The 27,623-nt window shown below is 39.7% G+C and overlaps 1 protein-coding gene across 3 annotated transcripts; it reads right to left on the reverse strand.

The window, feature by feature from the left end:
• Positions 1 to 577: 577 nt before the first annotated feature.
• On the reverse strand, positions 578 to 27,547 carry LOC131706951 (DNA repair protein XRCC1-like). 3 transcript variants are annotated; one of them, XM_059008918.1, is made up of 17 exons: positions 27,015 to 27,547; positions 25,846 to 25,938; positions 24,613 to 24,720; positions 23,791 to 23,949; positions 23,170 to 23,247; positions 22,816 to 22,930; positions 22,131 to 22,258; positions 21,642 to 21,795; positions 20,815 to 21,049; positions 20,285 to 20,401; positions 16,325 to 16,421; positions 14,207 to 14,375; positions 11,219 to 11,276; positions 9,888 to 10,024; positions 9,456 to 9,546; positions 7,180 to 7,255; positions 578 to 1,024 (listed from the first exon to the last, which is right to left on the reverse strand). In XM_059008918.1, the coding sequence occupies exons 1-17, from the start codon at positions 27,063 to 27,065 to the stop codon at positions 911 to 913; spliced, it is 1,980 nt and encodes a 659-aa protein (XP_058864901.1). In that variant the 5' UTR covers positions 27,066 to 27,547; the 3' UTR covers positions 578 to 910. The 3 variants fall into 3 exon arrangements, with proteins under 3 accessions (XP_058864901.1, XP_058864899.1, XP_058864900.1); XM_059008916.1 differs by having other exon boundaries at positions 14,207 to 14,393; XM_059008917.1 differs by having other exon boundaries at positions 14,207 to 14,393; positions 21,642 to 21,792; positions 27,015 to 27,546.
• Between the last annotated feature and the right edge of the window lie 76 nt (positions 27,548 to 27,623).

Consider the following 27,623-nt stretch of genomic DNA (forward strand, 5'->3'; position numbering starts at 1 on the left):
AGATCTTGTTTTTAAGCGACCTCAAGCACTACTCTAAAATGCTATTCTGTGCTTCGCAGGTATAAAGAGATGAGGACAGAGGCAGGATACATTGGCTACATCACTGCAAATACGGTACTTGAGAGAGGATATTGCTGCATAAAAGAGATCAATAATGGGTTGGTTATTAGCCCTTTTAAAAGAGATCACCTCGCTTTTACACACTATACAGAAAACTGAAGGGGAGACTCTTCCAGTCTACAAAACCAGGAATAGATCTTTCTCCAACTGACCAGAGTAGCCTTTTAAGTCTTTTCAAGATCTCTGGTGAAATAAGGAAATAGGTTTGGTGGTTTTAGCATTCAGTGGATATTATTTTCACAACACAAATCTGTATAATTGGCTTGGGCTGTGAGCCAGGCAGGTGATACTTGCAACCATGATTACAGTCCCTTAATCCCATCGCAATCTGTGTAGGGCTAAACTTTTTGCAGCTAGTTCGTACTGCTGTAATGGAAGGGGTAAAGATAAAAAAAAAGTTTGTTTGCAGTCGAAGGCGGATATTGTAAACCATTAATTTTGTCAAAAGGAACAAAGCTGAAAAGTGCAAGTCTGTCAGTTTTATTCGTGAATGCAATCAGTACAAAACAAAACAAAATGCACTGGCTTGCGTTTTGAAAGAATTCTGCTGCTCCATACAAAAAGGTCTAATTATCAGTGTATTGCCGATCTTAGACAACAATAAAAAAAAAAAAAGGGTTTAATCAAAAAGTCTTTCCCGAAAATACATGGGCTTACTGGAAGAATGCAATTGATGATCCCTGTATAGTTTTAGAAAATTATTTTTTCTTCTGGTTGGCCTTTGCTGGTGTGTTGTCATTGTCCCACCCACTTCCAGTTCAATTGTGACATCACTTCCTCTCAGGCGCCCCTATGCCTGTGGCACCACCACGTAGGGCTGGTGGGGGACTAGTTTCTGCCTCTCGTTACAAACGTACAGCCAGCGCGGCTTCACAAACGACAGGCTGGCGTTCTCCATCAGAGCCTGCAAAGAAAAGACACAAGAAGACACAAGAAATACAGAAGGTGTGTTAGCAACATGTCTACCAGATTCGACCAGAGATGCAAAAGTCACGTGACACGCAATTCCTGCGGCAGTATAAAGCCGGGGGGGGGGGCAGCACAATTGCAAACCAGTCTACCAGAAATGAGTAAAGTAAACGATCATCTGAAAGAGGCATGGCAGGGGATGCAGGTAAAGGAGGAGCCACAGTAGCCATGAGACGGTTTCTCGTAAGCTGCTGTCATAAGTGTATCAGCAATTAGAGAGACTATATATCCCGTTGGTGCAAGCAAATAGAGTCAGGTTTCTCAATATAGAGACACACAGAGATAAGCCAGAAACTAAGCTCTGCATGCAAACGGTTGTAGAGTCTGTATAAAACAGCAGGCTCTTGGGAGGTGCATTTGAGAAGCATACCCGAGTCCCCTCCGGACGACCGACCATCCCACGCTGCTTCCAGAAGATCAGGTAATTGATCACTACTTAAATTTCTGTTTATAAAGTATGTGCTACATTATCATGTAGAAATGATATCGTTTAAACAATATGTGTGCAATTTTTCAATCACTGGGATCAATAAAAGGAAATTAAAATGTTTGCTTAAGTCCTTGTTGCGTGCACTCCTTAGCACATAAATAATTTCGTTTCCTTACAACCTCTCGTCACTTTGGATACATCGAGGCGGGACCACTTTACCTGCCTTCAAAAACCCACACAGAGAAGGGAAAATCATGCAATTCTTTTTTCTAAAACATATTCCAATTTAACATTTACTTTGATGGCTCTATAGGGTTTATTCTGGAATACAATCGTGCTGCCAATGATACTTCCACTTCCAGTAAACCGACAACTTGTTCAAATAGGCTTTTCACTGCCTCTATATTGAACAACAGCGTTACTCAAATCAACATCCATCTTTCAAAAGACGAAACAACTTCTTTAAAAATAAAATGGCTAATGAATGAAGCGTTCCACTTCATAAATTAAATTCGACCTTGGCATGACCTTGGCATCCCCCATCCCAAAAGTGTAGACATGTCAGATTCTTTGTTCGGCTAACTTTCACAAATTGAAATTCAAGCGCATTTGGTTCCAGCGGCTTTTAATAGAAAAGAAAATAAATTGCTTCTGCTCTGGGTTATTTTAACAAGACAAAGGGAAATGAAATTGCAAGCCAAATAACACATACCTAACTCCTTAATAAAAACGTAATAATAATCTACTTCAAAGACGCTGAGATAAAGCTGACAGACATTACAGCTAATACCATCAATGTTATAGAGGTAAAACAATTATAAATTAGGGTGGATTTGATCAACCAATTATTTATCTATTTTAGATAGAGCCTTGAGCTCAGCCTGTCAATTCCCAGCCTCTTGTTTCCTACCATTACCGGTGTTAATGAAGGGGCTACAGGCTTTTCGGATCAGCCAGACGCAGTCAGATGGGTAGCTGGCATTTCTTTATTAAACTCGATCAAGGAAGTCCAAATCAAAACAAAGTTTTACAGTTGTTAAAAAGCACGTATTGGTGGCAGTATTGTTTGAACTAAGGAAGCGCAGCTCCGTCCTGAATTTCAGCAGCACGCCACCGGATTGGAATGCAAGCGAAGACACACTCAAAACTAGTCCCGGTAAACATGCTATCCCACTCATGCTTTCCCACTCGAGTGGGAAAACACAAATGTATCCCACGCCAGATATACCCACGCCTGTGGTGTAAATTAAAATGCGCAATAGATACGATTTCTGAAAGTAATCTGTTAGCACATTAACATGATTTGTCGAAAGCAAGTCAAAATTGACAAACGTCTGTCGAATTATTATTATTTATTTCTTAGCAGATGCCTGACTTACAATTGTTACAAGATATCACATTATTGTTTACATACAATTACCCATTTATACAGTTGGGTTTTTACTGGAGCAATCTAAGTAAAGCACCTTGCTCAAGGGTACAGCAGCAGTGTCCCCCACCTGGGATTGAACCCACAACCCTCCGGTCAAGAGTCTAGAGCCCTAACCACTGCTCCACACTGCTACCGAATGCTATCCTCAGTAGTTTATACCAAGGGACTGAATAGAGAGTTGGTCTTAATAGAGGGAGACCTTCATGTTGTTTGCAAATTGCAAAGGACAGAGTGGTTTTAATACTGAGCTAAGAATTGCTGGCCAGGTTTCATGACGCCTGCACAGAATGATGCTTAAAAGTATGGTGAATAAATTAAGTATTTCCATCACACTTATTTTTATGTACCAGGGGGAAATGTTCCTTTTGAAATTCCTAAGGCTGACATTGAGATTGCTTGACCACTATTTTTATCTGTTCCTTATACATATATTAAGGTTATTTTTTTTCAGCAAGGGAAGGTTACCGTTATCAAGGACAATAGCTTGAATTTACAATGAAGTTCTATTATTAAAAACGTTTTTATCAATCAGTTTTCGATCAAATGACTTTTTTGGCAATCATTTCACATTTTATTTTTTATATAAAACTTGAAGTACAGATCTGTCATTTTCTTGGGGGGGAAAGAAAAGAACATAAGGTCAAAAAAGAAATTGCTTCAGGTGTGAAACGAATGTTGACTGATTGACAGGCACAGCATGCTTTCTGTGGTTGAAAAGAAACTTTTTGTGCAAAGGCGTCTATCACAGAATAAGCAGAACTGATACATAGGAGTTCTGCTTGGAGGTGCTAATGACACATACCCTGATGCGTATTGCGATATGATGACACGTGTGTCCTGATTGGCTATTTGTACGACGCATAATAAGATCACATGACCATTCAATGATGGACTACTTTGTCAAAGCGTTTTTTCGTATACTACAAAACACTTTTTTCATTCCAGAACCATATGGTGATCTGCAAACGAGCTACGTTGTGCTTTTGGCTGTGTGTGTCGCTATAAAATGATATGATAAGACAGGATCACGATGCATCGACACACAATGAATCATTACACCCGTGGTTCTAGGATAGTACTGGAGCAGCATACAGCTCCGAGTCGTTTTACAGTATTTTTATTTTGTCACGCCAAACATGAATTTAAAGTTTCATTTTTAGAGCGACAAAGCCTACCTGGAAATCTTTCCGTATGAACACCCTCCTTTTCATCTGCAAGCAGCTTAATTCAGGGCTCAGTGAGACAGATTAGTAAAGTCTTCTCAGGGCTGGCTGAGTGAGCACACAGGGCTCAAAACAGGAGGGGCAAAGATCTTAAAATCTGTTTTGAACTCTCCCATTGTTTTCTATGAAGATCAGCTGTTATTACTCAATAACGGCACAGCAGATAAAGCACGGCTGAGAAGGTCACACAATGACACCGTTTATGAAACGCTTCACATGGACGCTCGAGCCCTGCTTACAAAGAGTTAACTATTTCATTGATTATTACAAAACAAAGATAACTAACCTTAAAAGGTTGTAATAGAATAGTGATAATGGCACTGCTGTGGCGTGTTCCTCTGTGGAACTCCCAGCATTCAAATAATGCCCTCTACTTCCGGGCTTTATAGACTCGGGAGTTCCATTATTAGCTTGTAACACACTACAGCTATGCCAGTATCCCTGAAGTGTTTGTATTATTATTAGGGCAGCAGTGTGGAGTAGTGGTTAGGGCTCTGAACTCCTGACCAGAGGGTTGTGGGTTCAATCCCCAGTGGGGGACACTGCTGTTGTACCCTTGAGCAAGGTACTTTACCTAGATTGCTCCAGTAAAAACCCAACTGTATAAATGGGTAATTGTATGTAAAAGATAATGTGTAAAAAAATAATGTGATATCTTGTAACAATTGTAAGTCGCCCTGGATAAGGGCGTCTGCTAAGAAATAAATAATAATAATAATAATAATGTTTACGTATACAATTTACAAATAAACACTTAAACGGCAACAAACTACCTTTTATAAAGCAGCACTCGTATAACCGTACACCACAGAAACAACACTTGAGGGGAAAAAAAGGGGGAATTAAAACTAAAGAAAATAAATAATGTACCAGTGTGCACCAGATTTAAGGAAATGATCTTAAAAGCTTCAGCGGTACCATTAGGTAAAAGGGTAGTTATGTTTTACAGCTGGTTAGAATAGGTTGAGTTTTCAGGCATAGAGACCCCCCCTATTAATTAATCCCATGGGCAGTATGCTATTGAACGAACCATTAATAATTGATAGTGCCCTCCAGACTTGAGTGCAAGTGAGAGGTTAGCTCTGCATATGGTTAATTGATCCTTTATAATTCTGGCATTCGTCTAATAAGCAGCTCAATAGAAATCAGATGGATAACTCTACAGTAAACATGTCAAACTCTGCCAACAAAGATCCTCAAGGCAGCGTTATCTAATGCAACACATAAAAGTAACTGAGAGTGCTGGCTGAAAACCATAAATAAAACAGCAGAGTGGTCCCTGTCTCCCTGTCTATAAGACTGTGGGATCAGACACAAAAAAGCAGTTCCTGATTTTCCCCAAAAATGTGTTTTTGCAGTAATAGTTAGAAAGTCTGTCAAAAATGACTTAAAGATGACTAGAGCGAATCATACAGAACACCGATCAATATGATATTAAAAATGTAAGCAGTTAAATATTTGGAAAATGCAGATGATTTAAAGTAATTGTAACGAACAAAAGAATGTAATAAATCTTATTTGCTTTGCACTTCTATCAGCTAAAATAGGTCTTGAAAATGGAGTACTACTAAACTGAAGGTCCGTCACACTTTTACGTTGAAAAAAACCTGTTCTCACCAATACTGAGAATTCTGGCTTTTGCACTTCTTCGCTGAAAAAACCCCCCCAAAAAAACACGTTCTTCATACGTTTCTGTTATCTTTCAGAGTATAAAAACAAGAAAATCCTGTATTTCAGACTTTAATATGTGTCCTTTATTCAGTGTCTATGTCCTTCAGTTTAATAGCACCCCTCAGATGTGCAGTTTACAGCACACACGTATTTTCATTTTAAAACATGATATCTGGGTACTACAATACTTTAGGTTAAAGGAAACACTTACTTTATATGCCTTTAATACTATTAACGCTAATTTGTAAAGATGCCTTGTTTTTCCCTCTCGTTTCTCCCGCGCTACTCCGCACTCTCCAATGGCTCCCTGTCGGCGCTCGCATCCAATTCAAAACTCTTATACTTGCCCACTGCTGTCTTGACCTTTCTGCTCCCTTCATCCTCCAGAATACTATTTCTCCCTACACCCTCTCTGTTCGTCCCCTACCGGCAGATTAGCTATACCCCCCCTCCACTTCCAGAGCCCACTCCTTCTCCACCCTCGCCCCTCAGTGGTGGAACGACCTACCCACGGATATCAGGACTGCTCGGTCTCTAACCACCTTTCGGCACCTCCTCATGACTCTCGACTGTACGGCACCCAGTTGTATCAGTACTTGCATCATCTTGTACATGTACTGAACTGCTCTGCTGTATTCTACTACTTAAATTAGAACTATATTTTCTGTATCTTGTACTTGATTTTACGTTTTGTGTAACTGCTCTTATTTGAAATTGTTCTTATCCATTTATTATACTTCCTACTTGCTCTGAATGGAATTTGCTCTTTCCAGCTAATACCTTCACTATAGGGGCAGCAGTGTGGAGTAGTGGTTAGGGCTCTGGACTCTGGACCGGAGGGTCGTGGGTTCAATCCCAGGTGGAGGGCACAGCTGCAGATTGCTCCAGTAAAAACCCAACTGTATAAGTGGGCAATTGCTCTTGTAACAATTGTAAGTCGCCCTGGATAAGGGCATCTGCTAAGAAATAAATAATAATAATAAATAATAATAATAGGTTTAACTGCTCTTCGTTGAATTTGCTCTGAAACGTAATTTACTGTACTCTTTATTTTGCTCTTACTTTCTACTGATTTTATTTTATAACTGTCCTTATCGGTAACGTGATATTCTGTAAAGGTGATACTTTGTATTGTGATATTTTGTAACAACTGTAAGTTGCCATGCATAAGGGCGTCTGCTAAGAAATACATTTTAAAAAAATAATAATGATTTATTGTATGGTCAAAGCATTAATAAAATTGCTGTTAAGAAATAAAAATTGTTAATGTAAAAAAAAAAAAAAAATGTAAAATGCGATTTGAAGCTGCGTGTTCTTAAATGTATTGTACTCACGTCTTCAAAGGTTTCGTCCCAATCCTGGGCTGTGATGACATACTGCACTTTTTCATCCATGTACTCCTCAATGATTCTGTGAAACGCATGCAGGACACAGTCACTTCCACTGGCTTTTAATTTCCAGATTATCCACTTCATGAAGCCCCTCTAAGTGCAGAGTCCCACAATCACAATCACATTCCAGTCGGTGTCCATTCACGGTTTACTGCAGTTTAAGACTTTATCAGACTGTATGGGAAGAAACTACACTATCCACAACTTTGTAAATCAGGCTGTTCCTATCAGTGTCAAGACAGACCAAGATCAGTTTGTAACCAGATAAGATTGTGGCTCACTGGCAGAAAAAACAGATGCTGGAGGCAAATATCATTATATTATTAAGGGGAATAACAGAGGGAAGTGAAGGCTTCCTTTTTTAATGATGTTGGCCATCCTTCTGGGTGTTTCTTTGTTCGACTGCTCAAGTCTGTGTTAACCCATTAAGTACCAAATATATTTTTCTTTAAAAGAAAAAATAAATACATCTTCTAAAACCCTGGTCCTGGGCACCCCCTGCGCCTGCTGGTTTTCATTCCAACCGAGTTCTCAATTACTTAATCAAACCCTTAATTGAACTAATAATGTGCTTAATTAGACCTTGTTAATTGTTCTCAGCTTTTAAAACAGAGATTTCAAGTTAACTATACAATTTTATAAGTAACTTGAAAAATCAACTTTTTAGGAGCTGAGAACAATTAAAAAGGTCTAATTAAGCACATTATTAGTTCAATTACGGGTCTGATTAAGTAATTGAGAACTCAGTTGGAATGAAAAGGACCAGGATTGGGAAACCCTGCTGTGGAACACAAGCTGTACTTATGTAATTTGATACATTCCATTTAGACTTAACTTTCGCAGTTAACAAAATTGAGTTATCACAACAATGCAGTTAACCCTTCTTCAACATCCTTCTATTGATCTGCTACTTTGGTGCAAGTTTCCTTTTGTTTTGTTGGCAACACACTAGCTGTGCACAAGAGGGCGCTAGCGCTTACTAAGGTAAAGGCACTTGGTCTCATCTTGCCTATATTACATACTGCATGCCAGTGGCAGGGAACTAGAACTCAAAGCTTACTGAACTCCTAGTCAAAGCACCTTAACACAGACTTATTAGAGTGATTGCAACTAAGACAATGGGAATGGAAATAGTATATGTGCACAGCAGTAAAACTAGAAGAAACAGGACAGTGTGCATGGATATGCCACTAGTATATAAGATTCAGCTTGCTAACTGGTTTTGAGTCAAGTTTCTATGTAATTTCAGCAGGTAATTAATGGTGCAGTGTGTGAATATAAATACAGAAGCAACGGGGACTCTGTTGAAAATCAGAAAGTATAGCCCTGGAGTAATAGTATCTACTCATCCATGCATCTCTTGAGGAAACTCGGATCCAGTCTGTATCTTTGTGTACTAAAATCCCTTTAGGTGATCTAAAGTCACGTCAAATCTAATCTCCACTTAGACTCACCAAAGAAAAGCACCCGCTGTCCATTACAAATAACAATGCACCGCTTTAGGGATAATCAACTCAAGTCAGTGCCCATTCAACAAACTTTAAATGAGATTTGTGGAGAACTTAGATTTAACATTCTGACCTCAATCAAACTCCATCCTTTATTCCCCCACGCTGGGGATAAATGGAGTCACCCTTATACATGTACATTCATGCCCAATTTGTGCCATCCAACTATTGTTGAGTAGAGCTTTTATTTACAGATAAAACATTCGCTGCCAAAGTAGTGTTTTGCTGAAGTGCAGTTGTTGACGGTTATTATAAATGCAATAGGCAAGCAATTAAATGAGATCTATGAGGAACACGTAGGTTTATAGTACTGCATCAGTGAAAGTGAATATACTTTGAAGTCCTGTTGCTTAGTTTTTGTTATGTGTGTTTCTGCACAGATAAAAACACAATGCACTAGTCAGCAAATTATTTTTTAACTGCACAGGAATTTTTTATTAATATTATTTCGTTAAGCCAGAAATTTAATTAAATCGAAAACGGCACATTTCAGACCTATAACACTTAAGATTAATGGACCTTTTGTTTGCTACAGAAATGTTTAATCCTACACAGTGGCAGGCTGCTGTATAAATTAAGATTCTTATGGTAGCGCTACTCTGAATGTGATTGGATGTGGCAATCCACGAGGTTTCAGACAGCTATGTGTTTTCCCAGTGTTTGAAATTGTACCCAGCTAATAGTGTGTTTGTGTTTGGATAAACGACTCACCCGTTAAAAGCAGTGATATACCGGATCATCATTCTCCTCTCGTTTTTTGGGAACTCCCCGTACAGGAAAAAGTGTTTACCAGTCAAGAAATCTGTAAGAAAAAAAACAAAAAAACATTTCTTGAAAGAGAATTAAACTGAACAACCTCGTTGTCTACACAAAAAAAAAAAAGAGAACACAACAAAATCCAACTACCTTTTTGTAAAGGAATAATTTACCAAAAATACAAAACTTAAATTCCATCAAAAATAAAACCAGAAATAAGAGACTGTGTCGTCACTGATAAGCTGGACCGATTCACAAAACGTCGAGGACTGTTTTAAGAAATGTTTTGGTGAAGGACTGTTTCATAAAGCCCATTTTGATACGGAATACAGCAAAGGTAATGTAACACTGCCGGGGGTTCTGTCACACTAAGGAGCTCCTCCTCACCTGGCAGTTCTGGGATAGGAAGGTCCAGCTCTGGCTCTTCAGTGTCTGTGTTCTCGTCCGTTGACCCTGCGTATGGATCATCTTCTCCTGCTGAGCGCCGAGATCCCTGCTTCTTACTGTGGTTCTGAGCCTCCACTCTGCCGCAGAAATATATAACTTTTAAAATGTATTATCTGTACATTTTTAATGTGTAATCTGGGGTAATTATTTTACCCAAGATTTTCTCCACAATTCGGAATGGCCATTCATTCCCCCCCACCCTGCCCCCCGACCTCAGCGATTCCCCACACAGCCCAGGAGGACTGAAGGCTCAGTGAGTGTCCTCCGATCCTACGACTGAGCCAGCTTCCTCTTTTACACCCAGGAACTCAAGAGCAGATGTCGGCGAGCTACCGACCACTGGAGGACAAAAGTCAACCCCGCAGGTGTCCGCTCTGAGCTCACAGGCGCCTGGCAAGCAGGGTTCGCTACAGCGTGATGAGGAGAAACTGTCCCCAATGGTTTTTGCCTCCCTAATCCACAGGAGCGCCAGAGCCAAAGCGACGCTCCCTCCTTTTACGTTTAAGTAAGCCACTCATGGACCCCCATTTAAAATGTACTTTAACAGTTTTCATTATATAGAGGCCTGTTTTAAAGAAGCTGCTCAAAGTTTGTGGCAATAAGTTTCAAAGGGAAATGTGGAATGCCATGCCATTTTCTGTCAAGGTTAATGCTTCACAAGAGGTTTTGCTCTATGCCCACTAATGACACCCTGTAACAGAGAGCGAGTGAATTCTAGTCAACAATCTCCCTCCCGATCTGTGAGGGCGCTGTTTAACAGGAACAGAGTGCCTCGTACTGGTTGGTCTGGCAGTTCATCCCAGGGTCAGTCGGAAGCCAGCCAGCCAGGAAGGGGGCGGAGTCACAACGCTGTGTAGCGCCCGTGCTTATTATTTAAGTGTTGCTGACACGCAACCCAGCCAAATAAAGGAGCTGTTTTATTGAACTTCCACTGTCTTGTGTGTGTTATTCCAGAGCACCAACTACATCTGCGCAAGGCAAGACATTTTGTCACACATCCGTTTTGATCAGAAGTCTTTCTTGAAGTCTTTAAGACATCTTCAATGTCTCGATGAGTTCAAGAAAGACTTTAATCAGTTTCTTTTAGTATTTCTAAATGAATCCCTATTGGAGTGTGTAATAGTCACAGATGGTACAGGTACAGCTTTAAATATGATGGATTCTGGTGCTTGTGCGATAGTGACATTTCAATTGTCGACAATCACAAGAGTCTCTTGACAAGTCAAGCAGACTAACCATTCAGCAAATGCCTTCTTTATTAAACCACTAACCTTCTGAGTTCATCCTCTGTGTCCATCCCTGAGTCCTCCCGACTGTCCCGGCCATTACCTGCAGGGAGACGCAGGAGAATATTTCAGAGGTTCGAAAGGTTCCAAACCTAATCCCTCAAATCTCTAGCTTTCACCTGTATCTCAGTTTCATCAATCATTTTACTAGAAAGGGTCTCTGTTTGGCAAATAAAGTTGACTATAACAGATTACAGAATTAAAATTAGGTTCTTAGCAATAGTAACCAGGAAGGGATTACTAAAGGCGAAAGTACTCATTTTTTACGTAATTTTAAAATCCCACCCCACCTGCAATGTGAACGTCTGCAGTTTTGCCTTGCCTGCACAAACAGGACGAGCAGATATTGAAACTCGCTGTAGCCGTCTGCATCTTGTTTTGGTGCTGCTGTATTGTGAAGGCACTAAGCTGCGCACTCACAAGACAGCCAGGTAATTGAGATAAAAGCGAACTGTCATGTTTTCAATTTATATGTAAATGCTAGAATTAGCGTCACACAGAGAGACAGAGAGAAAGAGGGAATAAAAACGGACAGAAAACATGGCATCGAATAAGTGTTGAGGGTGCTCAAGAGACCGAAAGGAAGAGACAGAACCAAAATGCATTCTAAAAGCAACAGGTTTCAAAGCAAGTTGCTTCTTAATTACATTTCGGATCACGCAGCCAATTTATCTGAAGCAGTGAAAGTCATTAAGCATAGGAGAAGAGAGGGGGTGGGGAGAGACAGACAGACCAATTTTTTTTTTTTTTTAATTGGAAAGGCTGATGAATGTCTCGGGTGACCTTGTAGGTGTTTTTCCAAATTCAATTTCTGCTCCGGCTTGCGACAACACTTGCAAAAAAACAAAAGAATAGTTCTCTGTATTAGCAGAACTTTCTAAAAAGCCCTTTATTGTTTTGTTTTCACTTTGATTTCCTGCCACAACAGTCTGTGTTACAGGTAATAGGACATTTCACTTGCATTCAATTTGGGAGTTAACAGCACAGCAGGGTTCTGGTACATATCGGGTCATGGCACACACTGTGCTGAGACCAATAAAGCTACCTTGATATAAGGAATCCAACTCAATCACAGTTAAAGCTGATCTCCATATTACTGCTGGGGGGGGGGGGGGGTGTTGATGAGGAAATATGCCATGAAGTTTAAAACCTTGACAGTTGATTTATTTGATATAAAATGGGGAGCAATACAAGAACTCAAAACAGGGCGACTTCTGTAATACTCCATAACTACTTCAAACCGAAACACTGTCATTATTAGTAAACTGGGAAAAGGTATTCCCGGGCCAGAGAAGGTTATATTGGTTGCAAAGCATGTCAGTCCTCAGGGGAAGCAGCTGATTGGATACAGACAGGAACGGCGGCCCTTAAAGGGCGGGACTCCCCAGGTGAAACGACCAGGAAAGTGCAAGACGATCACAATGCAAGACCTGCAAACAGATTTCTTATTGTAGTACTAGAGGTTTTAAAATGAAAATACACGTTCGCTACAGCATAGGGTTCTTTTACATCAACACACGCGAGACCTGTATAGTCCATGCCTCGGACAATTCGTGGAATTGGTTATCCCTTTAAGCGTACTTTGTGTATTAAATATATCTTTTAAACATCTCAGCTAGAAAAATGTAGTTTAAGGATTTTGGATATGTGCTGTTCTGTCCGTGTACATTGTATTCTGCACATGAAGCACCTGAAGGGCTGTTTAATGCAGGGACAGACTCCAGGAAGGTTTTTGCAGACGGATTAGCAAGATAAGCCCTGGTGCTCCAAGGTGGATGATGCTGGAAGATTCTGTATCAAGAGTAGTTAATCTTTCCCCTCTCACTATTGCTTCTGTCACGGCTCTGCTGGAGCCAAGTGGCTTTGTCAGGTGGTGGAAAACAACATTACCATGAACAACAAGTGGAGATCTGAAATCATCTCATGTCCTCAAGTATTCAGAGTTACTGAGAAGAGTCTCTCTAAAGTTTTTTTTTTTTTTTTAGCGCAGATAAAAAGAGTTAAGTCCCCCTGGATGACAATCAATCGCATTAAAACTATTTTCTACAAAACTGTAATGCAGAGCAAGCTAAGGCGTGTTGAAAACGAGAACATGCTTATCTGTATTTTGTTTGAAAAGAATACAAAAATCGTGACAATACCATCCCGTCCTCCTGCTATTAAAACAAACGAGCAAAAAGCCTACCCTACCTATCTACCTAGCATGCTAAGCTTGAGATACGAAGCATGAAAGATAGTTTTAATATACTGCAGAGCCTCAGATTTACAAATCCCTTGGGAATTGAGGTTTTTCATAAGTCTGAAACGTCCGTAACTCTGAAAATGAGTTTTCAGTGGTTTTAATAAATGTGCACGCCTGCTATCTACACCCTCAATCTGGTGAATAATACAAGGATACAACACTTGCTCTTATTGTATTACTTGTATTGTAACACTTGAAATGTATTTGCTTACGATTGTAAGTCGCCCTGGATAAGGACGTCTGCTAAGAAATAAATAACAATAATAATAATAATAATAACACAGTCATGCAATAATCACATTGCTATGGTCTTTAAAAACAGTACTACAAAAAAGGAAAAAAAGGCTATGTTTAAGTTGGCACTGAAATCTTAGCTCTAGCAAAAAGACGTCCAGGAAAACATGGGTTAATATAGTGCTCGTTTTTATTTTATTTTAAACAAAATGCATTCCAAAAGAGCTCTTTGTTTAAAACAACATTTTTCCTAGTAAAATTACTCGTACTTGCTTTGAAATCTGCCTTACCTTTGTCGGTACACAGCACATATAGAAGTGTCTGTCTATATGCATTGCACGCATGGTTGAGTGATTGTATAGTTCCAGATGAAAGCAGGGTATTCGGTCACTTTGTAAGTTTGGTGTTCGTAACTCTGAGGTTCTACTGTACTGCTCCGCAAACGGTAAAACAAACGCATGAAACAACATGATCTGTTCACCCCTGCGCTCACATACCAGGCTTCTCTTCATCGGTGGAGCCCCCGAATTTGTCCTCTTCCTCTGGGGGCGGTTGGCCCTTGACGAGTCCGGCTGCTCTTGACGTCCCAGGGCGCTCCGCATTCTCTCTCTGCTGCTCCTTTTTTGGAGTCACTCTCTTGTGGTTAGCGCTGGGGGAGCCTGCCCTCTGCAATTCACACCAACCCTAATATTAGCGACGTGTTAAAAAAACACACAGGACTGCTTTAAAGATCCTACAGGTTAGAAAGTCATTTGGGGACAGCAATGGTGGAGAAATAAAGGTATCAGTCACACAGAGAGCAAGTGGAAGAAATCCTTTTTGAAAATGTACTTCCACAACGCAACCACAAGAATGGAGTGCTAGATAATGCTATTTGTTTGTTTTCATATAGGAAGAACACCACGCAGCTGCTTACAATTGAAAAAGTACGTCAGTAAAAAACACAGCATAGCACAGAAGAATTAGCAATGACATGTTTCATCATTTGATAAGAGATGATCCAGATATATGCAAAAATGTAACAGCGGCATGCAGACTGACTGGTGAACAGACAGATAGACACCCCCATATATCCCCAGGATCCGATACGCTCAATAACTAATGTTAAATAATGTTAATACCAGGTTTCATGACAAGTAAATATGTGGTTCTGCTGATATATGCAAAAATGTGAAGTGTGACATCATACGGCAGCCTCCACTACTTCCATCTTTGCAGGGGATTTTATAACCAGCGTGGGATAATAAATGAACAAAACAGACAACTGCATTAAATACAGATAACCCACACGACATGGCTTGTGCAAATTTCAATCCTGATTGGTTTATGTTTTACCACACCTTAAATAGGCAGCAGTTTATTGATGTGGTGTCTTTATTAAAACGATCTGAATCTTAAAAAAAAAAAAAAACATAATACAGCGCTGTTTAATATGTGAATTTTATTTATGTTTGCACACATACTATCTGTGAAATGGTCATTGCTGGCTTAAATTCTGTACTTGCGTATACCCCAGTCTCGTTATGGAACTGCACTTTCTGTATGGTATATGTAAAGCTGACGGTGTTCCGGACACTGTAGTACAAAGTCACAAATTCCCTTGGTCGCCCATAGGGGTCACTGTTTCCTACCAGGTCCGTACACTGTGGCGTTTCCAACAGCTTAGCACCTATTCTTGGCTGGCCATTGTAGACAGCTGAACACATCATTATCAGTGATCACTGTCTGCAAACTAAGCTTTAAAAGCTGCCTTGTACTTGTTGTCATAACAAAAGGCTTAGCAGGCTTAAATGTCCTATTTCACATGCAGCATGTTGTTTGTGACGCACACAGTGCTAAAGTGCTATGACTAGGAGTTCAGGATTCTTCATATCCAGTTGCCTGCCACAGAAATATTAGAGGATTAGAGAAAGGGCGTGTTATTATTAAGAGCCAGCAACATCAGCGACGGCAAACTTGATTGGAAATGTCAGCTCACGAGATCTTCCATAAAGACTCTTTGGCTGATCCAGGATACCTGTACGTTACATTGGACAAACGTTTCGCATCACCTAGAATTATAGGATCATCATCATTTAGATTTTGTATTTAACATCATGCAATTAAAAGAAAACTACAAAATGATAATCGCAAAAGTCTACCAGAAGCCATAACAGTAGTACACTAGTATTTCATGTCAGATTTAAAAATGTCAAATGTTTCAATTTGTCAGTTTTTCGTCAAAGCGGTACGTAACTCAGTATGTTCACGTAACATTATTCAGCAGGTACTTTATGAAGTAGAATTAGTTAATTCTATAGGGTGATGCAAAACTTTTGCCCACAGCTGTATATTTCTGGCAGGCAACAAGAAATGAAGAGCAGCCCTTGTACTATAGTGAAAGCACCTTACACTGGCTTGCAAACGACATTAAAAAGGTAAGGAACAAAATATATAAATGAAATTTCAAGCTCCTTCTCTTTAATTCTGCCGAACGGGGTAAATCTATGTCCTGAAATTCATTAGATAGGGTTTAAAACAATATATCAGAATATAAAATCAAAAGTTTTACAACTTTTATAAGGGTGACCTCTGTATGGGTTACATACATCCGATATACAGTGGTCTCGGCTCACCTGTTTGTTACTGGACGATCGACGCTTCCCAGAGTCCTCTTCCTCACTGTCTTCCTCAGATTCCTCAGTGCTGGACTCCGCTCCGTCCATCAGGTACCTGTCATTGAAGTATGAACATGCAAAAGCACTTTTAAAAATTAGAGCCATCAGTATTGTGAAAATGAAAAATCACCACGAGCTACTACACACCCAAGTACATACGTGAAAAAAAGAACGATAGATACAAACCTCCAGCTTGAGATACTGCCAAAGAACTGTTTTAAAAGAAAGCCTTTATCAAGGGGCATCATGATTGAATAAGCAAAAAAAAAAAAAGTGTGGCGTGCAGACAGATGGACAGATGACTTGTGCTGCAGAATACCCTCACGGTTCTCCAGATAAAAAACAAGGCATGTACACACACCACGGGCATATCCTTGAGAGTTCGAGCACTGAAGAGTTATTTTCATATTCACCATACAGAGGACAGACATAGATAGATAGAGATCGAGATCTAGCGAGGAGATAGAGATGGAGAGATAGATAGACAGAGGATAGTTGCATTCATTCAAATTCAATGACACAGATTGACCAGGTTAAAAATCACACTGTTCCAAATTCGTCAGGGTTGCTAAGCAGGTGCTTAATTTATGAAAAGCAATTCTCGGAATTCAGTTTATAGAGAATACTCCACGAACACTAAAGGAGGTTGGTTATCCCCAAATCTCCATTCCTATGATAGTCATCGGTTTCGCTTTATAGGGACACAGAGCATGCAAGGCGCAAGCCTCAAGCCTTGTCATGGTTTACCAATCCAACCAGGCCGTTTCAAAAGGACCAGAGTACAGATAATATGATTTTTTTATACTTTCGTTCCTGATTTCCACTGCTTTTTAAAAAAAAATTATCTTAATATAGTTTTCTTTTTTAAAGCCATTGCATCCCAAAATCATGATCAATTAAATAATGAAGTACTATTCCCACTGGACTGTTACATGCAAACCGTTCACTTTATTATTAAAAGGAGCATCGAATGTACCAAGATGCATTTTAGCTATTTAAAGTGTATTATAAGCCAGGCTTGGAAGCTTAGAGTGTGGATCACATATGGTTTAGAGGTTAATATTGTCAGATGCAGCAACTAGCTTTTTATTTTGCCAGTCTCAAAAAAGATTAAATTGCAGCCTCACGTAGAAAGCTAGCCAGAATCAAATGATGTCCTTGTGTCTAGACTAAAGTCTTCCAATATGTATAGAAAACAGCAGAATCTAATGAATAAATGTGCTTTTTAATAAAGTTCCAAAAGCAGTTGTGCAGAATAATTTCCACATGGACCTTTTTAGTAGATGGAGAGTCTACACATTTTATTTATTTCCATTCATATCATATATTATTTCTTACCAAGTGTTTACAGCTGAAATTTAAAAACCACACAACAGATGACGTAGTTCCTTGGTTGTTTTTGTACTGGGACATTAGTAAGTGAACAAGTGGATGAAGATAGGGAAATGCAGGTAATAGCATTCTGATGAAGAGAGCCCAAAAATAGAGCCTCAAAAAAAGTACACTCTGTAACAAAATACTTGTTATGTGTCGTGAGCACTTTTTGATTAATTTTTATTGAATTGGTTTGGGTACTTCAATCAGAATATATCAGAAGATGTAGATTGCACAATTCACAAAATTTGCCCCAAAAATCATGCTGAATTGTACAGACTGTCGGTTTGTACAGGTGCTGGGTTAGACAGGATTCACTGTATTCTAAATGGGTAATATATATATATATATATATATGTGTGTGTGTGTGTGTGTGTGTGTGTTCTGTAGATGTGATAAGACCCTATTTTATTTGGCTTTTTTTCTTCTCACATTCTTTTGTGTAATTTTGCTTAAAATCTACACAAATAATCTTAACAATCTGGCAGTATGCCTTAGTTAGTAGTTCATTTTATGTGTTTTTTTTATTTAATTTTAGTTCTGGGACAACTATTCAGGAATGCATTCTAAACACTGTTTAGAATGCATTCCTGTTTACATGTGTTTATAGAACAGAATTTATAAACGACTGTATCAAAAAGACATCATGCAAAGGGATCTAATGCATCAACGAGGTCTGGAATAAAACAACAGACAATCTGTGTTACAGAAGTCTCTCTTTTCCTTGATCTGGGTAATTTGACGAGGTACCTGCTTTATTTTATTTCCGAGAGATTTAGTTTCTGAAATGGCACAAATTATTTTGCTTTCGAGCAAATTCAAAATGAAGACGTTTGTTTAAATGTTAGGAAAATACATCCCTGTGCATGTAGTAGTCTTTGGAGAATGACCATGTGGTTTATCATTAAATAACATTACAAATATATACATTTATATTATCCTTTTTCTCTCTTAAATTTCAGATTACTCTCAGTACTATCGTTGTACGTTTGGGGTTTGCCGATTGCCAATTTAAAGTGGCATCACTTCTGCGAACTTTTCTGACAAGGCAAGCAAGTTCATTTTAGTACTGTTGCACACTAAGTTGTGCTGGTTCATTTTAATTTAATAAACGACTACAAATGTGGGGAATTTTAATATATACTGAGCTTTCTGTTGGATTTTAATTAGTAGTATTTTTTACAAACGTTTTGGAGCAGACCTAAACAATGCTGTCCAATCCCTGGCAACTGCGATATAGTGGTATGTTGTATGCCCAACTTTACAATTTCCTACATATCATACCTTAACTACACCCAATTGCTATTAAATAATATGTTACTACATTAAGTTTCATAAGTTATTGAGTGTTTTAGATTCTGGAAATACACTGGGGTGTCTATCTTGAGAACATAAAAATTTATTCCGCGTACTTTAAATCTTCATATACTTTACAATGATACCAGCACCACATCTGCTTAACAAATGGGACCTAGGTCTTAAATGCTACTTATATCATTTAACTATACATTGCCATTTTTTATTTCCATACGATTTCTGTACAGACTGCTGAAATAAATCCTGTTACGACGACATCTAAAAAGTGTCAAGCTGTTAAAAAAAACCATAGGGCTCCGTTGTTCAAAAGAGCATTTTGACCTAGGCAAATGTTCTCATTAGCTAATGCTTGTAGCTTCCTGCTACAGAACATTTTAGAACAAATGCTGGTTGCTCATTGTTCTGGTGAAAAAAAAAAATATTGTGTAGAACACAAAAACAAATATTTTCTATGCACTTTTCAGTTAAGAAATAAATACATAAATCAAAATGTCTTTTATCTCATCTTTGTTTCTTGCTCAAGCCAAAAAAAAAAAAGGTTTCAGAATTCCACTTCAAACAGAGCCTGCTTTTTAGTTACTCATGCGAAATGGAGTTTTTAAATAAGACTGCATAATTAGCTCCATTTATGGGAACAATAAAAGGGCCACTTAGGCCTCGATGGTTCCATGGAACCGAGCATACCGAGAGAAAAGACGTCACGTAGCTCTCCTAAACAGGACAAGCTTTGTAAATGAAATGCATGCAGAAGGCGGGCGTAGAGACAAAGCTCTTGAAATAAAACACAGCATTATTTCGCTCCACAATAACAAAGTCCTTGCTTTGAAATAGAAAATAAAAGGTCGACTGGAGCCTATTCAGAAGCAATTTGAAAAAGAAGACATGCAACGAGCGATGAATGCAGCACGCTTTTCACAGGGCTTTTTAATCAATATTGTAATACAGCGACAGAGATGCTGTGTATCGAAATCAAACCGTACACATAACAGTGTTATTGAGCCTTGACCCATCCTCGTACAAATGGCTAATTGTGAACTCATTCGTTCCCCGACTGTGCAGAAACCAGGAAACCCACCATTTGAACTGAACACTTTTTAAAACGTATCAAAATGAACTAAACACGGCGTGTTTGTGAACGTTGTTATGCTGCGCTGATGGAATGACGCTGCTTATGTTACGGAGATCTGATAGGGTGCGGCAACAGACACTTAGCCTGGCATTACTTACCGTTTAAAAGAGATACTCTGTCTCCTTTTGTGACAGTCCAGGATCCATTCCTTACGCACAATCGCACCCCCTAGGGACTTCACCTGGCTGTACTTGGGGGTACTGGCAAAGGCACAGCTAGATAACAAAAGCACAGAGAAATATTGTTTTATTATTATTATTAATATTAGGAGTAAAACGTTTCTAAACCACAGGTGTTTACAGCCCCGATATGTATGCTGCTTCTTAATTTCAATAATAAAGTTGTCTCGATGCATTGATGAATTGATTCTGAAACCCCGAAATGGGCGCTGGGCTTGTGGGAGTTTCAAACGGTTCAAATCTCAGCTCAGTCACTGACTCGCTGTGTGTGACCCTGAGCGAGTCACTGAACCTCCTTGTGCTTTGGATTAAACGTAAAACAAACAAGGTCTTATTTGAAGTGACTGCAACAGTCTAGTCTCTGGAAGTCGCTTTGACTAAAAGCGTCTGCTAAATGACTAATTAATGATTACAATGAAAAAAATAAATTCTACCCTGCGTCTACTCACATGAGGTGGGTGCTGTCTGGGGTCCAGTCGGACCGGTATTTGGCCCCCATGGCTAGCGCTTTGTCCCGTAGTTCAGCCCGGAATGGATTCTGGAATCCACTGAGCACAAAAACAGTGCCTTCCAGGAGCCGGGAGAACTCCGCCTCTGTCGAATCCTTGGTCTTGGTCTTTCTCTTCTCTTCCTGCTTTCGTGGTTTCTTCTCTTGTGGGGGAGATGATGGGCTGACTGGTTCGGCTAAACACATAATTTGAAATCATTTTTATTTTTTATGCAAACTACAGCTATGGCCAAAAGTTTTGCATCGCCTAGAACTTTAGGATTGAGACTTAAAAAAAAAAAAAAACACACTATACGAACATAATTTAGATCTTGTATTTAACGTCATGTAATCAAAGAAACTACAAAATGATATGGCAAAAGTCTAATACCGGAAGTCTTAACAGCAGTACAGTGGCATCGCATTTTTTGTCATTTTTCTGTTATGGAAAACTACAAAGTGGAATGTAATTCCGTATGTTAACGTAACATTATTCAGAAAACAGGTATTACTATTTGTTTATTTAGCAGACGCCTTCATCCAAGGCGACAGAGACTATGGGGTGTGCAGAGTCACTTACAATTACACCTCACCCGAAAGACGGAGCACAAGGAGGTTAAGTGACTTGCTCAAGGTCACACAATGAGTCAGTGACTGAGAACCGGGGACCTTCTGGTTACAAGCCCCTTTCTTTAACCACTGGACCACACAGCCTCCTTATGAAATGATTTTGTTAGCTGCATTGAGCCGTCAGAACAGGCAGGCAGTCAGAAACACGTAATCACTCGCCTTTGAGTTTCTTGGTGCTGGCTTGTGAAGGGCTAGCTTTGGGTCGCGTGTTTTCAGTGGGGTTCTGAGCATTCTGGGAGTTCTGTTTCTTGGTAGCGGGAGGCTGCCTTTCTTTACTGAACTCATACTTCCTCTTTCCCGGCGTCGGCTCCTGCTTGGGGGAAATGACATGTAATTAAACTGGGCATACAAAAAATCTAGATAGTGTTATGGCTTAATTTTAAAACAAAGTATGTGTTGGCTTTTTTAAAATAAAGAGTACGTGAGAAAATACTAAACTAGACAAAGTCAAAAAACATGATTTGAGATCATCGTGATGATCATGAGAATATTTAGCAGATTATCCATAACTGAAAATCGACCAACCCTAGATCCGAGTGGAGTAAAATGAGTAACAAATCTCCCACTCCCTCCAATATCATCAACCAGCATGGGTGGTTGTTCTGCGTCCCTGTACATTCACATCCTGTGCAGTAACCCGTGCTCTACCTTTGAAGCGGTCGTACTGGTTGCTGGTTTCTCCTCCGCGTCTGGGGTGGCGCTTGGGGCCGCACAGCCCGTAGACTGCAGAGTGGCAGTGGCGTAGCTCGGGGTCGGCTTGTCACTGTGAGGGGTGGCTGGAAACCACAGCAAAGAAATGCATGGAGAATTAGCGTATTAGTTTCAATTTCTTCATGCACTTTTAACCATTAGCAGATTTGGAATGCTTGCAACCAATCCGAAGACGAGCCCATCTAAGCTCATCCAGGTTCCTTGTAGCCGATTTATCTTAAGAGCTTGTCAAGTTGGGTCTTAAAGGATCCAAGTGATTCAGCCTCAACAGCATGACTAGGTAGCCCATCCCATACCCTCACCACACTCTGTGTTAAGTTGCTGCAAATAATGAAATGTTCTTAGGAGCTTCCTAATAAGTAATACACCTCATAAGAATTGCTTGTTCTGTCGCTGCAAATCTAAGCGGGACCATTTTAGTTTAGTTCAACTTCTTTAATAAAAGACGTAGCAGGTAGAGCTCCGATTATCCTGAAAATAAATAAATAAATAAATAAATAAATAAATAAATAAATAAACAAATAAAACAGCCATTACAATCACTGCAGCATTCAGGATCAAAACTGAACATTTTCATCAATTCTCAGCCCAGCGCGTATTCACACGCACGCTCTCGTCTTACTCTTGGGAGGGGTGTCTGGTTTGGCCGTCCTGTTAAAGAACAGACTGCCAGGCTTCAGACTGGCAGTATTGGGCTCTTCCTCCTTCACTCTGAACTGGCCTAGTTTTGTTAGTTTCTGTGGAAAGAGATGGAGAAGACAGCTGAATGAACTCCTTCATAGTAACTGGAGGGTTTTTTTTGCTCTGATGCTATACAACTGCACCATCTAGTGGTACATTATTGGAAACAGGTGATTTATGATACATGACACACCAGAAACAGAAAACAGTGGAGGCAACTGGACTAAACACAGTGTGCTATGCATCACAAGACAATACTGCTTATATCCGTGTGACGGAAGTGAAAGTCACTTACTGGTGGGGAAGCTGCTGAATCCTCAGTACCGTCCGGTGGCGAGTGAAACCTTATAAATGAGATCCCATAGGAAATATTCTGAAACAAACGGAGAACACAGCATAAGTGGCAATACAAGCTTGCCAGCCCTTTTCTATTTACTGTCAAAGTTACTGCCCGACACCTAATCACTCATTGAGCTTCTGCGGTCTAGTTACAATCAGATCACCTGCCCGCAAAGCCTTTACTCCAGTCTTTAATTCACTCCTAGATGTTTACAGATGGGAATTCTGCCTTCAGCTACAGCCAAAGGTTTTGCACCATCACCCTATAGAATTAACTCATGTTGCTTCAAAGTCCAATGAAACCTGCCGAGTAATGTTACGTTAGCATATTGAATTACATACCGCTTTGTAGTTTTATATACACTTAACGAAAAACTTTTAAGAAGGCTACTGACAGTTGTGCGGGAGATGTGAGTCATGCAACTTTGCTCACCTATTATAAGAGTACACCACTGCACCACCGCTTCTGTCTATAGAAACTAGTACAGGAACAGCGTTCCAGCTTGACTACACCACTGCTGGCTGTGTGTTGGTACACTGACTTATCTAGTAATGTAGTGAAGCAGTGTGCGGTCACCTTGTTGTAAGGCTGGGTGCAGATGAGTTTGACCCGGTCCCACTTCTTCTCCGTGTTTGCCTTGACCAGCTTGTCTGGTCCGAACATGCGGACGCGGTTCAGATTGTTGCTGTTCCTGCTCTCCGTGGGGGACATGAAAGAGGAGGTCACCAGGATCACCTGGAAAAAAAAAAAAAAAAAAAAAGAGGACAATTCAAAACTAGAACAGTGGGTGAAAATCACCCTAGATGTGAAAACATGGGTATTGCCCATGAGAATTTAAATTAATTATCAGCAGTTTAACAATGGTTAGCACTTCCTTTGCTGTTCTACCACAAAGTAACTACCCATAGAGTAAATCATTGAAGAGCTGTCTTACAGTAATTGATGCTGATAAAATAGTTCCATATATTTTCTCTGCCATGCACATTCATTCATTATACAAGTCTCAAAATGTGCAGTTTTGAGCATATAACTGATCAATTACACACCTTTCCAGTTCTCAGTTCCACGTTGCGTTTTACACTGAGATCGGTATTTTTGTATTTTCGACCACTTTAGTGACCCCATTTGTTTGAAAAAAAGTATGTTTCTGTATTTGTAGCTGCGATGACTGCTTGGTAGAATAAACAGAGTAAACATTTTAATGTGCGGAGCTATTTATGTTGGCGTAATTCTAAATCGCCATTACTGTAACTGTAATTGAACACAATAGCATTGTAATTGTAAATTCAGCAAGCAATTCTGCTGTCAGTGTAATTATAACCATAAACGACTCCAGGTCTGATCTGGAGTGCTTTGAGAATGCCACAGCAACGATGTCATAAAGACTCTCCTTCTTACCTCGTAATCCTGCTCTTTGATCGAAGTAGAGTTGCCGGCGAGCACCTCCACGAACGCAGAGCCCTCATTTCCAATATCAATACTGTGGATCTGCTCCGACTTCTCAAACTGAAAGGAGAACAGAGAGCTGAGGTCAGTCGTGATAAAACAAAAAACACACACATCACAGAATAAAAGTCCCTACACCACAAAACCAACAAAACAACAACAACAATAATAATAATAATAATAATAATAGCAACACTACATTTCAGTGCAGTGCAATGCAGTGCTAAGCCTCTTTCAGCATTAAAACTACACATAACTGCCATAGGAAACTAATAAAATAACTTTCTGAAATATAAAAATGGGTAAATTTAAAATATATATATATGCATATTAGATTTGCTTACTGATTGGCTGTTTTGAGTACAGTTACCTTTCTTTTTTTTTACCATCAATCATCCCACAGTTTTAAGTGGAGTCTTTAACCCTTTCAACACTGCAGAGCTGCTGCATACGTGTTGCATGTGTTCCTCCTGTATTGAGTCGTTATAATATGTCTTTGCCTGGCTTGGAGCTTGTCTGGAGAACCCTAAATGCAGAGAATGAACAGCTATTCTCATCCCAATCAAACATCGTGACACTGTGATCTTTCAACTCCTCCAGCCTTCCATTCTGTATCTCCACTTCTATGTAAAAATGGAGAGAAGTTGGGGCTGGCAGTATTGAAGAAGTCACATTGTCACGTGATTAAGAGAATGAGGAAGGGGCTGGTCTGTACCTGTGCTTAGGATTCCCCAGACACTCAAAGCCAGGTTTCTTTAGCCACTGGAGGCTGTGTGGTCCAGTGGCTAAAGAAAAGGGCTTGTAACCAGAAGGTCCCCGGTTCAAATCCCACCTCAGCCACTGACTCATTGTGTGACCCTGAGCAAGTCACTTAACCTCCTCTCTTTCAGGTGAGACGTAGATGTAAGTGACTCTGCAGCTGATGCATAGCTCACACACCCTAGTCTCTGTAAGTCGCCTTGGATAAAGGTGTCTGCTAAATAAACAAATAATATTTAAATTTTAAAAAAAAGCACAATATTGAAGTAACAAAATCCAGAACCACTGACAATGATTGAAACCCCATCAAATTGTAAGGGAAATGTAATAACAGTAAAGTGACATTTCAAGCTGCTAATTCTTCAAAAGACAAAAAAGCTAAAAGCAAGTTAGTGAAGCGAAGGTTAAAAGGCCACCCCCACTGACCTGCAAGATAACGGATATCTGCTTCTCTCCTGGCCTCGCAGACTTCCACTTCCTGTAGGTATCGGCTTTCAACAGATTGTCTGCTTTGTGAGTCTGAGGACAACAGAGCACACGTTACAGCCCAGACCTGGCAAGGCTTATCTGTAAAGATCTATATAAAAGGTGTAGTCCCTTAGATATTGCCTTCAACAGTTTCGCTCGGGGGGTCCAATCAATCCCGGTAAAATCAGATAATGAACTTCTTCAGGGTCTGGATGGTGCAGGTTTAATTGGTTGGATTAAACAATTTAAAACAGGGTTGGAACAAAGACCAGGACTGGAAGGGCCAGCTTTGGACACCACTGGCTTGGCCAGTAAGTAAGGCACGATCACCTGAAAAGAAATGTGGTGTCCAAGCAAAGTCACCCTTCCTGCGCGCCGTGTATATCATACAAATTTAAATGACCTGCGTCAACTCTTTGTTATAAGATTACAATACTGTGCATGGTGGCATGGTTGCTATTTAAACTGACTTAAGTACAGTAACTGAAACCAAGGCTTGGTGGTCAAGTGGTTAAAGAAAGGGGTTTGATACCAGGAGGTCCCCGGTTCAAATCCCAGCTCAGCCACTGACTCACTGTGTGTGACCCTGAGCAAGTCACTTAACCTCCTTGTGTTCCGTCCTTAGGTTGAGATGTAAAACCGAGGTCCTATTGCAAGTGACTCTGCAGCAGCAGTTGTGATGCATAGTTCACCCCCTAATCTCTGTAAGTGGCTTTGGATAAAAGTGTCTGCTAAATGTCTAATTAATAACAACCGAGGTTGCTGTCTTTTAGTGACAGTAGTAGATATATATGCAGATTTAAAATCTGTTCCTTTGACCGTTTACTGTAACACAACAACTAGCCTATTTTAATGAGTAAAACGAAAAAAATAACTCTTTCGTCTAGGCTACAATGGAGTCAGCCAGAAAAAATAACATTTTGTCAACAGTGAAAATAAGAGTTTTGTTTTGGCCAGGATTTGAGAGTGTTCACTACTAGAATATATGTTTAAATACAGATTGTTGATGTCATCTGTAATACACCACTACGCTTTAATAAAGCGAATCATATTAAAGACAACAGAGTTAAATCGTGCGTGGCAATACCGGTGTAATAACAATACAAATAATAATACGCTTCACTTACATTGTCTTCGCTGCTACAGGACACGATGTGCTTTACTTTAATTTCTGGCATTCTCTCAGCAGTGAAAAAAAAAAACAGTGAAACGCGTACACTAAACCCCAAATGCGTCAAAACACAGAAACTTAACTTTTAAAGAAAAAACAAAAACAAAACATTTAACTGCAGACGTCTTAAAACCTTAACATTATGTAACGTTCTTGCTTTAAATACATTAGTCTAAATCCAATGTTTATGCAGTGCTTACATTACAAAACACACACACACAGGCCACTGATTCATCAATGGTTATCATAAATTCTGAGGTTAGATCCTCGTCGTTTCTGACAAAACCGTGCCTTTCTGGGGTTCTCTTGGTGTGTGTTAATTTATTACGAGTTCATTTGACTTTATAATGTAGTTATACTGGGTATTTTTCTTTGTAAAATCCCTTGCCCTGTCTCTGAGCAGCTCATGTCGATCCTGTTGTCTGGCGCTCCTTTTTGTTGTCAATTTGTGTCCAACCAACCAACAAGCACTTCCGGGACTGGTAAAACGTATCCGGCGTCAACATTATAGCCAGCGACGCTTGATACAGAACGTTTCTTTGTAATAAATACTATATAGATTAGC

The sequence above is a fragment of the Acipenser ruthenus genome, chromosome 38 (genome assembly GCF_902713425.1).
Source record: "Acipenser ruthenus chromosome 38, fAciRut3.2 maternal haplotype, whole genome shotgun sequence".
NCBI lineage: Eukaryota > Metazoa > Chordata > Actinopteri > Acipenseriformes > Acipenseridae > Acipenser > Acipenser ruthenus.